We start from the raw sequence: 13,335 nt of genomic DNA, 5'->3' as shown, positions 1-13,335 counted from the left end.
TTACGCTCGACAGTTTTTACAATAGCCTTGAGCCATAATTTTGCGAGTCTCTCCAGCATCCATACCCCTGCATGGTCTCTCTCCACTGGCCATGCACGACCGTTTCTCTCCCCAACCGTGGATTTCCTATTACTCTCGTTACGACTCACTGAGCCCCAGGCCCAAGGATAATGATGTGTTGTTTCTTGGTAGCATAATTTGTCACACGTATATTTCTTCTTCTTCTTCTTCTTCTTCTTCTTCTTCTCCTCTTGCAGAAAGCACGGCTCCCTTCTCACACACTCGCACACTTCAGGTTAATTCCGAGGAAACAAATGATCAACAAATAACGCCAAATTGGGACTTTTTGGGGGGTGGGGGGGGGGGGGGTCGGATTCGCTTTTTTTAAAACAAGGAGAACAAAAGAAGGGACTCTTGAGTGAGCTTTCTGGGGACCCCCCTCCGAAGATTACTTTCTTTCTTTTTTTGGAGGGAGTGTGTGCGTGGTGAGTGCGTGTCAGGTAAGTTGTGGCTGCTCTCATCATTTAGTTGTCACACAGGCGCGCGTAAGTTTACGCACGCACAAATGGCGTTTTGTCGCGGCGCGGACGCAAACAAAAGACGCGTATATCGCCGAGAACTTTGAGCGGTTTTCTGATTCCCGCGGACGAGAAGATTGACTTTTTTTTCCTTTTTTTCCCTTTTTTTTTGTCGGGCTACGGTAGAGATGCGCGCGCCGTGCGGCGTCTCGGCGGCGGCAGCGGAGCTGCGCGGCTGCAGGAGGGCAGGACGAGAAGAGATCCATGCCGCATGCTCTCTCTAGCGGGAATCTCGCTTCTCCGTAGCCGCCGAGTGGAGCCTCGTCGCCGTGTCGAGCTCCACAACATCTCGGTCGTCCTTTTGGGTCTCCCGCGCCACCTAAACCACAGCCTCGCTTTAAAACTGGACTATACACGAATAGTGTATTGTGTTGCATGATGCAAACTAAAGCATTTGCGCGTTTGTGTGTGTGCGCGTGTTGAAGTTGAAGATCATCCACGTGGGATGCAAATTCTCAGGCATCCCGGCTCAATAACTCATCCAACAGATAGTTTTCCCTCTCTGTAATAGACTGAGCCTACATGCGTTGTGCTGCTCTAAGGTAAATGGCTTGCATGGTTTATGTGTTGCCCAGGTGGCGTCCACAGTTAGGAAGCCATGTCCAGATCGGGTGACAGAACGTCCACCTTTGACCCGGCGCACAGTGACGCGCTGCTGCACGGGCTCAACCTGCTGTGGAGGAAGCAGCTCTTCTGCGATGTCACTCTCACCGCCCAAGGGCAGCACTTCCACTGCCACAAAGCGGTGCTGGCATCCTGCTCCCAGTACTTCAGGTCGCTCTTCTCCTCCCACAATGCCATCAGCAACAACGAGGGCGGCAAGGGAGACCAGGGCAGCAGCGGCACCCCTTCGTCCTCGCCCGACGACAAGCTGGTGACCCCCGGCGCCAGGCCCATCAATAATCTGGTCCTGCAGGGCTGCTCCTCCATCGGACTGAGACTCGTGCTGGAGTACCTGTACACGGCCAACGTGACTCTTTCCCTGGACACGGTGGAAGAGGTGCTGTCGGTCAGCAAGATACTCAACGTTCCCCAGATTACCAAACTCAGCGTGCAGTTTCTCAACGACCAGATCTCGGTGCAGAACTACAAGCAGATCTGCAAGATCGCCGCTCTCCACGGACTGGACGAGACCAAGAAGCTGGCCAACAAGTACCTGGTGGAGGACGTGCTCCTGCTCAACTTCGAGGAGATGTGCGCCATGCTGGACGCTCTGCCGCCGCCGGTGGAGTCGGAGCTGGCGCTCTTTCAGATGTCGGTGCTGTGGCTGGAGCACGACCGCGAGATCCGCATGCACTACGCGCCGGACCTGATGAAGAGGCTGCGCTTCGCTCTCATACCGGCTCCGGAGCTGGTGGAGAGGGTGCAGTCGGTGGACTTCATGAGGACTGACCCCGTGTGCCAGAAGCTGCTGCTGGATGCCATGAACTACCACCTGATGCCCTTCAGGCAGCACTGCAAGCAGACCACAGCCAGCAGGTAAGACGACAACCAACAGGTACCACTTTTGTTTTCTAAATGTCAACAAGTTGTGGTCAGACCGACTGTAGTTTCTGTAGGTAGTCACTTGAGGTGTTGCCATGTTATTGCATTGGGGGGGCCTATTCAGTTTAATCCAAAAGACAAACTTCATTTGCGACTGTACAAATGTTTATGTTCCGATCATTTGTGGGTGAAATGTTCTGGGACTTTTTATAACCATTCGTCTGAAGTTTTATCTGTTTTTAGACTCACACGGCGGGCCGCATCAAGTGCTCGGACAGGCCATTTATGGCCCACGAGCCACAGGTTGCCCACCAATGTGTTACATTACCTGGATTAATAAAGACTGAATAAAATAAATAAAAACTGTGTTTGTCGTGAAGCTTATCTGCCCTTTGTCACACTGTAAATAAAATGCAGCACATCCAAAAGGCGTTGGTTGGCTGGGTGATTCATTGGCACTAAATACATCAATCTCATGAGAATGCATGCAGTCATTTTCAGTTATGACATTTACAAGAGTTTAAAGTCAGTTGTGACTTTCCATTAAGGAGCTGACAGTAGACACTTATTGTCAGAAAGTTAATTCATTGGCAGTGACGTTATAATAAAAAGCAGAGTCGTTCTACTTCAGAAGCGTTTTCAGAGCATAAATCTGCGTCGTCCACGTGTGACATATCTATTTCCACACATGCACCGAAACGAACACGGAATCGGCAATCCTCATAATTAGTTTCACATGCCACTGTATCTCTCCTCTCAATTCATCACCATTATCTATGTCCAGGGGCTCATTTGCATACGAATAACCCCTAAAACACTTCCAAGTGGGCCCGTAGCGCAGAGAGAGCGAGAGAGAAGCTAGTGATGTAGCCATGCATAAAAAGGACAATATGAAAAAGGAAATAAGGTTTATGTGATTGAGTTTAATGTAATATAATTACTGCACATTCTGATTAATTGCTAGATTTGCGTTGGAGCCCATTAGGGGCCAGGCGATTCCCCTAAATGTAGAGCTAAGCGTGGCGCCCGCGGGGTTAGACATCACACGCAAACTCACGAAACGGCCAGGGGGACGTCACATGAATCGTTACAGCCAATGAGATGGAGACATTGTATAGGCAGGGTTATGTCGTCAATTGCCTTTTCGCCTCCGGCATGGCACCCTGCAGTACCATCCTCGCTTCACAGCTAATTAGAACGATACCTTTTCCGAGTGTAATAACCATTCGATAACACAGCGCCATGAAAAGTGTGCCTTTTGTTAATTGTAATAAATGTGTGCAAGAGCCCCCGATGTACCTCTATGGGACGTGTAGTGCAGCGTGTTACTTTTTTTCCCATTGATTCCTGTTGTTTACTGTTGTCATTACAGAATCCGTTCCAATAAGAGAATGCTGTTACTGGTGGGTGGTTTGCCCCCTGGCCCCGATCGCCTCCCCAGCAATTTGGTCCAGTACTACGACGATGAAAAAAAGACATGGAAGATTCTCACAAGTGAGTTTAAAGCAAAGGATTTTATTTGAGGGCTTTTTTTTTTCCCCCACCTTTCTCCTGTTCAGGGAGTTTTACGGTCGTTCCTTTGGATGACTTTAACACGGGTTAATTTGAGCGAAGGAGTTCCCTAAATCCTTCAGGTAATAATATATCACTATCACTTTTTAATATAAGTTTCTAATCAGAGCGTGACTTCACGCCGCTGCGGAGCGTCACGCCTGGTTCGCCTTGTTTTTGCTGAAATATGCTGCCGAGATGCATGATGAGATTCACTTGAATCTAATGATCTGCTGTGGCAGAGATTGAATGCGGGGTTTGAGTGATATCTTTGCCGAGTGGCTTTCAAATTCATCTTGATTCTTCACTAGCGCTGATCAATACCGGCTGAATTGCTTTTAATTGTTTACCCGAACACAGTTTAAATTAAAATTAGTTTGTGACCTTAGTCCCCTAACTCATGTTGGATTTAGAAAGAAAACTAATACATAGGAGTCAGGTCACTTGATGTTTGTAACAATCTGTAACTACATTGTCTTGAAATAAATAAATAGAATAATAAATATTGCTTTAGTAGCAATTTCTTCGAACACTGTTAGTATTCATTTTAGCATAGACTTGGAATGGGCACAACCGATGAATGGATCGTTTGCAGTTTTGACAATAACGTGGAATTGAGTGTGTTACTTGGCTGCAACCAGCAGAGGTGCTGTTGATTTACACTCAACTGGTTTGCGATGTAAAAAAAAAAAAAAAGAAAGAAAGAAACGCAACTTAAGTCAGCAAAGAAAAGTTGAGCTACATTCACGCTAAAATGCAACACCTGCGGGTTGGCTGCGATCATCAGAGGCACTAGCTGGGTTTCCATGATGACTTTTTTGTCATTCTGATTGAAATCATTCCGATTAAAGATATCTGGTCAAATGTTTACATGTAATCTATTCCGTTCTGGCATTTAACATGGGTCGCTACATTTAATCAGAACGGCAATTTGACAGACGTTTGACATGTGCAGATCAACGTAAACATCACGTGATTTCTCAAGGTGGAGGTCAGTCGTCTATTTAGCACAGTAGTTCTGATTGTTTTTACACTTTTATTAAACCAAAAAAAAAAAAAACACACAAAAAAAGCCTGATTAAAAAACAAGTTACAGGTAGTTGAAAGCATCTCAGTCGCTCTGGCAAGAAGCCACCATGTGTGTAAACGTTGATGTCGCTGCGCATTTACGTCAAGACAGGGAATGCCCAGATAGAGCGCAGCCCGACACCATTCTGATTCACGTTTTACGTAACGAAAATGTACTTCTGATCGGTTTGGCAAAAGGAATATTCTACCCCTGTGAATCTGGATTCAATTCCATTCCAATTCGGCCTGTTTATTCCGATTGAGGTGTTTATATGGAGCATTTTCATTCGGTTTGGGCTTCAATATTGCAATATTACAGAAGTAGGTGATCTGAGGTAACCATGGAAACAGAGATGCTATTCTCCTTATTACAAACTGGTTCATCATCGAAATGCATCAAGAGCGCAGCAGAGCAGAGCGGTGCTCGGTTTATTAAGGTTACAACCAGTGCACGGTGAACTGAACTAGTTTGTCCAAAAATACGTGGTCACGTGGCACAAAAATGCCCGCTCAGTTACCACCATACTACGTTAGCTTAGGTTAGTGATAGACTACAGCGTGTTGTGACATACACATTTGGGTTTTGTATTTTGAGTATTTTTGTTTTTCTGTATATTTGTATTTCTGTATTTCGATCATCAATTATCAGAATCAGAATCAGAATCAGAATCATCTTTATTTGCCAAGTATGTCCATGCCCTCCTGGTAATACCTTGTATTTCGTGTGTGGAAATGTAGCCACTTTTCCTCTCTCTTTGCCATCCTTGACCTTTTCCAGACTCACCCCTCTATTTGCTCTCATAATGCAAAGGTCAAACTTCAGATAATGGGAGAGCATATTTTTTTTCTTCTCTGCTATTGAGCTTTCATTTGTTGTTGCTCATTCCTCAACGTTAGCAGATTGTTTTGTTTTGTTTCCGTCCATTCGGCCCTGTGCCGCAATTCACATCACGCATTTTGTCATTTAAAAAAAAAAATAATAATAATTTCCCCCCATAATTCCTTTTGTCGTCTTTTAAAAGTCATGGTTATCGTGTGTCCATGCTCCAGTCGCTTTTCTTGTTTGGTGTTTTTCTTTCTTTTTTTCCCCCTCACATTTGCCCATATTCATCAGTTTGCACTCTACATGCACATGCACAGTCTGCACTGTCATTTGCTCATTACCCTCAGCCCTCATGGGTATAAACGGCGACTAGCAAAAAGGTCAGTGGGGATTTCCATCACTCACAACTAAAAAAGTTAACACTCAAATGGTCCGTGGCCTTGCGGAAGGACAAAACTGCACAATCATCCCCTTAACACATCAGCGAGCGTCTGATGTCGTCTGCGCACACAATGGACGTGAAAGAGAGGGAGATTATTAACATTCAATCATAACTTTCCAATGAGGCGAAACCTGAGAGGGACAGCATTTGATTAAGACATTCATCAAGATAATTTGGGAAGATTCTTGATTCTCTTCCCTCTTGTTGTGTGTCACACGGAGACGCTCGCCGTTGATCCCAGTGTGAAGTTTGCCATCTAGTGTACCAACAGGAGTGTGAACAAAAGGACCGTAATCGCATACTTTGCATCATTAAAGATAAAAGCGACTCCAGCCTCGTGCGGGAATTATGGCGTAAAAAAAGAAAAAGAGAGAGGCAGAGCTGGCGCATTAGCTGTGGACTCCGTCAAGCGCGGCCTGCTTCCATGCAGAGGTTTCGGACTCCCTCTAGTGAGCCCCTGAGTTCACTGTAGCCAGCAGCCATGGAAAGGACCCTGCAGGAGGATCTCAAAGCGAGAGCGTAGATTAACGTCATCCACTTTCATTTTACAATATGGTCCAACACGGGGGAGAGGTAAAAGCCAATGGCATGTTTTATGCCTTTCACCGTCTCAGGTATGCCGCCTCGCCTGCCGCTTATCCCGCCGCCTGCCTGTGTCCGAGGCACCTGTAGAAGCAGGACAAATGTCCCGCTTCCTCCTACTGTACGTCGCCTCGCCTCTCCGCAAAGCCTCTTCCCCCCGCCAGCCCCTTTCCACGGGTACAAGATGATTTCAAGTCACTAGACATCACATAACAAGCCGCCCATGCGTGGCCTATATACTGCTGACTGAACGATAATGTAAATAGGATGTAAGGGAGTTTGGCAGTCATATGGCACTTGTCTTTGAGGTGCACTGGAGGCAGGCAACCTAATCCCCTCGTTTCGAGATAAAGCTGTGTTTAGTGTATGTGGTATTAGCGGCTCTCTCGCTTCCCGCCGCCTCGTCGAGGAGCGGCACATGTCAGGCAGGGCCGAGTGAGATTGCAGCGAGAAGGGCCAATTGGAAAGAAATGAGATTCAAGGCTGTCTAATTCTGCAGCAACTGCGATCCATCAGGCGCCGGGGAGGCGGCAGTGGAAATGACTGATGGAGACAGACAGGTGGGCCTTAACATTCCACTGATTTGTGCTCCACCAGAGCCCCCCCCCCCCCCCCCCCCCCCCCAACTCAACACCTCACCCGAGATTTATTGAGTGAACACGATCATGTTCATTACGACTGTCGCCCAAGACCATTTCTCTACATCTCAATGGGGGTCACGGCAACAAAAGAAGATGGAGGACAGGGAGGGAGCGCAAAAGCAGGTGAACTCCATCAAATATTCATTTTTCCCCCCGATAACAAGGACACTCACCGACTCCTTGAACTCTTCTGGGAAGACTTCGGAGTGTGTCTGTAGAAATAATTGAGTTTAGGATTACTGTTTATGGACTGAAAAGAGTCTTCCACAAACTCTTTCTGCAACATTGAAAGCATAAAATCATCCAAAATGAGGAAACAATTTAGCATTTAAGGGGTCACACATAACCCCTGATTCCATTCTATAATTATATCCCACCAGGAAAACCCGACTGATACATTGGATTCAAAAGCCCCTCACAGTACTGTGATCTTTTTTTCCTCCCTTTTTAAATTGTTTTTTAATGCTCTTCCGTTTAAACGGTGTTGGCCATCACGGTGGACTATGGTTTGCACATCTACCTCATAGTTGAAAGTCAACTTGTTGTTGCCACCAGGCTGTTTTCTGAGCAGATCGGGGAGGAAAAAGCGTTCTTAACACACCCGCCACAGTATAATCGCTCAGGATCATCTTGAGGAGACATCCGATAATCGGGCCTTTTCTGACATTGATCGCAAAGGAGTGAAAATGCTCAAATTCGGCTTGATGATCTTTATGTCTGTACTGTGTCTCCCGCTCGATCTCGGTTCAGTTTTCTGAAGAGATTGTTTTTTTATATGCGGGGAGGTCTGGAATGTATCCCCCGCATTAAACGGGGTTCACTGTGCCCCGCTTTAGACAGGAAACATGGGTACTTTCTGTGGCCCGCAAAAACTAATTAACCAAACGTTGTTGTTGTTTTTTTTTCTGGGCTCGGCTCCCTTCCAATGCTGTAATTCAATTGTTTAATTCTATTGCTTTTGTGTGTGACACAGTCATGCCTTACAACAGTGCGCATCACTGCGTTGTGGAGGTGGAGAACTTCCTGCTGCTGCTCGGCGGAGAGGACCAGTGGAACCCCAACGGTAACGGCGACGTACCTCACTCTCCATTTACGTCCTTTTGTACTGACTAAACGAAGAGATCGTTCTGTGTGAATGGCACACTGTCGTACTAGTTGCGGTCCCAACATTAAGCCAGGTGAGCACTGAGTGGATAAACAATACCCTCCAGTCGCACTTGTCATTATTTGGCACCAAGAAGTAGCAGTGAAATATTTGACGTGTCCAGTTGCTTCATTGCGGAATTGTGCTACCAATCAAGTAGGACGCAAAAACTGTCAAAACCTGATGATAAACATGATATTTTCTTCTGTTCTGTAGGAAAACACAGTACCAATTTTGTAAGTCGCTATGATCCCAGATTCAACGGTTGGATACAACTTCCTCCTATGCAGGAGAGGTGAGGCCACTTTGAGGACTATTTGCAGAATTTCTTTTATCAAACTGCGACAGGATTTTATTATTATTATTTTTTTAATGAAATCCATTCATTTCAGAATTACCATCAGGGTGTGCGTACCATGGAAATGAAAGTAAATTACATTTGCATAAATTGGATTGATTTGAACCTGTAGCGCTGACTTATTTTAGAAACCCTGACCCTTGTTCGAAACCCTACCACCGACTTTAAACATTACTTTGAAACCCTAACCCAGGCTTAAAACCCTAATTTGAACCCCTAACACTCTCTCGAAACCCTAATTTGTCATGTTTGGAGGTTATTCATTTGGTTGAGTTGGGTAACTCTTAAAATCAATGTCAGAGACATTACGTTATTTTAAGCGGTTGCAATTCAATGTCTGATCTGTTTTGAAACAAAACGAGGAGGTATTAATAGAACGCATCAAGTATTTCTGTGATATATGTGCAAGAGGTAACACGTCCCCCTAAACGCAATAACGATGGCAAGTGAGTTCTTTCGCTGCATCTCACGGGCGCCGCTTGCTCCTCAGGAGAGCCAGCTTCTTCGCCTGCCGTCTGGACAAGCACCTGTACGTGATCGGCGGCCGCAACGAGACGGGCTACCTCTCCAGCGTGGAGTCGTACAACCTGGAGACCAACGAGTGGAATTACGTGTCGTCTCTGCCGCAGCCTCTGGCCGCCCACGCGGGAGCGGTGCACAACGGCAAGATCTACATTTCAGGTCAAGTACATGGCCACCAGAGGGGCAGTATAATATATACATACGTGTAGACATGAAGACGACGGGCACAACTGCTCAGTAAGCTGCAGTGATATTAGTGTTTCGCAGAGGATAAAGAATATATGCTTGTGAGAATTGGTGTGAATATTAAAAACACAACAGCATCGATGCTCGTTTCGTTTTCTCGTCTGTGGCATTTTGTGTTAGCATTAAGAAAGCGGACTTTGGTAAGACAAAGTAATGTGGTTTGTTTAAATCCACAACGTGTAATTCTCTTAGTTTAATGTTGAATTTACTGTAAACTTCGACTAGGAGTGGCAATAAACCAAACTGTTGCTTTTTGTGAAGTTCTCTCGGTACATTTTGCATAACTCAATTTGATACTCACTACTCAAGATTTAATAAAAAATGGTTGTGAAATAGCGCGTATCTTTTTTAATTTAAAAAAAAGTCAGAATTTCGAGAAGTTGTGCTCTGTCATAATCATTCCACATTACATTTTGTTGGACAAAGCATTTTGTCTGAATCTGTTGTTAATGCTCCCTGGTTCATGTCCTTCCATTGACACTGCTGTCCATTTCTTTTTCTGCCTTTTAAGCCTCCAAGATCTTCATCAATCAGTCAAGATCTCAACAGCAATTAACTTGAATTCTCTCTATTTACATCATTTTTTTTTTTTTATGTCATGTCATCATCCGCAAATGTTGAAAACAGTAACGAGCCTATTTGGAAAAAAAGAAGAAAAAAAAGGAGTAGAAAGTACAGGTGCTCGTTTTCAAATGTCAGGAGTAAAAGTCAAAAGTCGTCAGAAAAATACTACTTATATGCAGTAACGTATTTGTACCACTGCTAATGAATGAATCCAGTGTGTTTGCTGATAGAGAGCTTCACCTGTTAACAGGCGGGGTCCACAACGGCGAGTACGTGTCGTGGCTGTACTGCTACGACCCCGTGATGGACGTGTGGGCTCGCAAGCAGGACATGAACACAAAGCGCGCCATTCACACGCTGGCCGGGATGAACGACCGCCTTTACGCCATCGGGGGAAACCATTTGAAAGGTAGGCGCCGGAGCGTGTCTGGAAACTATCAAAAGATTGATTGATTGTTTTTTTTTTTTTTTTTTTTTTTTTTGTCCGTGATCGTGAGCAGGTGACCGTTTCGAACCCTAATGTGAAACCTTAACCCTTTTATACCTCTACCCATGAAACCACTCATTTGAAACCCTATCCCCATCTTAAAACCCTTATTTGACACCCTAACCCTGGATTGAAACCCCAATTTCAAACCCCTCACAGTGGACTGAAAGCCTAACCATGATTTGAAACACCAAGCCTGTCTTGAAACCCTAATTTCAAACCCAACACTCTGCTTCAAGACTGAATATCAAACCCTAACGCATGTTTGAAACTCAACGTCTGTCTTAAAACCTTCATTTGAAGCTTCAACAGCAGCCGATGACATTTGTTGTTCAAGGCCATTCAAACAAGTAACTTTGTGGTGATTTAGCAACATGCGAAGTCCAACTAAGAATAAGAGGAAACACTTCATTCTCTGTCCCCCGCTCACAGGTTTCTCTCATTTAGACGTCATGTTAGTGGAGTGTTACGACCCCAAGGCGGACCAGTGGAACATTCTGCAGACGCCCATCCTGGAGGGGCGCAGCGGGCCGGGCTGCACCGTCCTCGACGACAGCATCTTCCTCGTGGGCGGCTACAGCTGGAGCATGGTACTGATTTATGATAGATACAGCGGACCCCTGCATATTTGCGGTTCGACACCCGCAGATTCACATATTTGCAGATTTGTTTGCACATTTTTCATTTATTTTTTCCCCCCTCAATGCAATTATAATGGAGCATTTGGAGCATGTTGACATTTTCAGTCTCAAATTTCAGAATCTCGACTTGGGCCCAAACAATCCTATAATTTTTTAAAAATGTCTGACTTCTTGGGCTTCTTAAATTTGTCAATCGAGGCTGCTTCATCTTTGGGAATAAGCAAAAAAGCAAAACGTGCAGATTTAATCCTATAATGCTCGTTGAACTAAGATGAAGATATTTCTGTGCAAAAATAAGACATCTATCTTAGAAAAAAAGATTCTGCTTGATTTTCATGACATTACGAGTTTGTACTTAACAATGTCAAAGTTGACTTTTTAATCATTAAAAATACAACTATATTAAAATTGCAACTTTTTTCTAGAAAAAAAATCTTTATCTTTAAAAAATAAACCACGGTATATTAAGAATCTCACTTTTTTTTTAAAAAAAAAAAACGTTTTTTGAATGGAATAATATGACTTTAAGAAATACAAATAAAAACAATAACACGCCATTTTTATCTAAAAACAATCCTTAATTTTTTTTAAGATTGAGATTTGCTTGAATGTATGCATTTGACTTTTTTCCAGTAAGAATTCCCCCTCTTTCCCCCAGGGGGCGTATAAATCATCAACCATCTGCTACAGCCCGGAGAAGGCCACATGGACAGAGTTGGAAGGCGAGGTGGCGGAACCTTTGGCGGGCCCGGCTTGTTCCACAGTCATCCTGCCCGCCTGCCTCCCCTTCAACAAATGACAACTAATCCAGCCCATGGGCGGCAACCTCAGCGATGATTGGGGGGAGTAACGTCCGTCCGTTTGTAAGCAGGCAGCAATTTTACCACCGATCTCCCGCTTCTGCTCAGTGATGTGGGGGTGTATGCATTATTTTTGTACAAGTTTGATCGGAGCACTTTGGGTATTCCCCTCTGAAGGTGTAAAGAGAAAGGAAGGAAAGCGATGTGTAAATCATGTATTTAAACTGGTCACGTTCATATGAGCTCTGATTTATTGACACTGTCAGTGGGTGTTTTCTTCTTCTACTCTATAGCACGCATTTGCTCAATGCTAGCTTTCAGGTCCATCGTATATCTGGTACACATCAATTCGAACACGGGCACTGAGAGAAAGAAACAGAGATTATTCCCACTGGATGTTGGCACTCAACCAGCACTGGGTGAGTTATTATTTATGTATAAATAGTCACCATGGCTCACTATGTTAACGCCTGGTCACCTGCACATACTTTCTTTTTCTTTTCTTTTTTTTTAAATCATGTTTCTGCCACCAAAATGAGAGCATTTGTTCTACTTTTCAAAGTACACTAAAAAAAAAAAAAAAAAAAAAAAAACATGATGACTTCAAAATGTGCAGCCCAAGTTGCGTCAATTCCAAACATTTCTAACCTATCGGTTCATTTAATGAAAAATCTCAATCGTGACACGCTAATTATTATTCATGATCAATGTAATGAATGACATATCGATGGTACAATCAAAGTGTAATTGCTCGCCAATGTACTGGAAGCATGTTTGGGTAATTGAGTGGCAACTAAAAATGAACACGCCAACTACAGGAGTATTATGGTATACTACAATCTTCCATATATGAGTATGAAGGAGTATTCGGGCAACACGGAAAAGAAAAAAATTATTCGAAGCTACGAAAACGAAGTGGTAATCTTATGAGGAAAAAAGTTGTTGGGAAAAAATGGCAAATATGTTTGTTTTTTCGAGGAAAACATTTTATATTTTAAAAAAGGCGCAATGTTATGAGAATACCTTTTACGAGGGGAAGTGAAGGAAAGTTGTTTGTTTCTTTTTCTTTATTTGTTCAAATGCCACTTGTTTCTTGTTCAAGTTCGACTTGAATCACATAATATTATGACTAACAATTAGATTTTTTTTTCCCAACAGTCTTTTTAGCAAAGGAAATGATCTTAGACTTTCAAGGTGACAACTTTTTTTCTTGAAAATATAATTTTTCTCTAGAAAATATCTCAGAACAAGATAAGTGATTGTCAGGCATAAATAGTTTTTTTTGTGACTTTTTTTCCTCACAAGATTATGACTTTTTCTTGAATGAATAAAAACAAATTCTACTACGATTACAATTTTTTTTCCCCCAGTGTGGGCCTAATACTCCTTTATTTATAAGCATA

At 43.8% G+C, this 13,335-nt stretch overlaps 1 protein-coding gene across 1 annotated transcript; it reads left to right on the top strand.

The window, feature by feature from the left end:
* Positions 1-442: 442 nt before the first annotated feature.
* klhl14 (kelch-like family member 14) lies at positions 443-11,941 on the top strand. The gene is made up of 9 exons (XM_061694476.1): positions 443-500; positions 1,154-2,057; positions 3,436-3,557; positions 8,144-8,233; positions 8,531-8,609; positions 9,163-9,353; positions 10,255-10,413; positions 10,924-11,081; positions 11,791-11,941. The coding sequence occupies exons 2-9, from the start codon at positions 1,177-1,179 to the stop codon at positions 11,929-11,931; spliced, it is 1,821 nt and encodes a 606-aa protein (XP_061550460.1). The 5' UTR covers positions 443-500; positions 1,154-1,176; the 3' UTR covers positions 11,932-11,941.
* The last annotated feature ends 1,394 nt before the right edge of the window (positions 11,942-13,335 follow it).

Source organism: Phycodurus eques, chromosome 13 (genome assembly GCF_024500275.1).
Source record: "Phycodurus eques isolate BA_2022a chromosome 13, UOR_Pequ_1.1, whole genome shotgun sequence".
In the NCBI taxonomy this organism is placed as follows: Eukaryota; Metazoa; Chordata; class Actinopteri; order Syngnathiformes; family Syngnathidae; genus Phycodurus; species Phycodurus eques.
This window is presented reverse-complemented; position numbering and strand designations above follow the sequence as displayed.

What these genes read in the sequence shown, in the direction of transcription:
- klhl14 (XM_061694476.1), top strand. Translation starts at nt 1,177, where the DNA reads ATGTCCAGATCGGGTGACAGAACGTCCACCTTTGACCCGGCGCACAGT. An exon ending in GACATGGAAGATTCTCACAA is followed by an intron (nt 3,558 to 8,143) that starts GTGAGTTTAAAG and finishes TGTGTGACACAG; the next exon opens with TCATGCCTTACAACAGTGCG. An exon ending in GCGGCTACAGCTGGAGCATG is followed by an intron (nt 11,082 to 11,790) that starts GTACTGATTTAT and finishes TCTTTCCCCCAG; the next exon opens with GGGGCGTATAAATCATCAAC.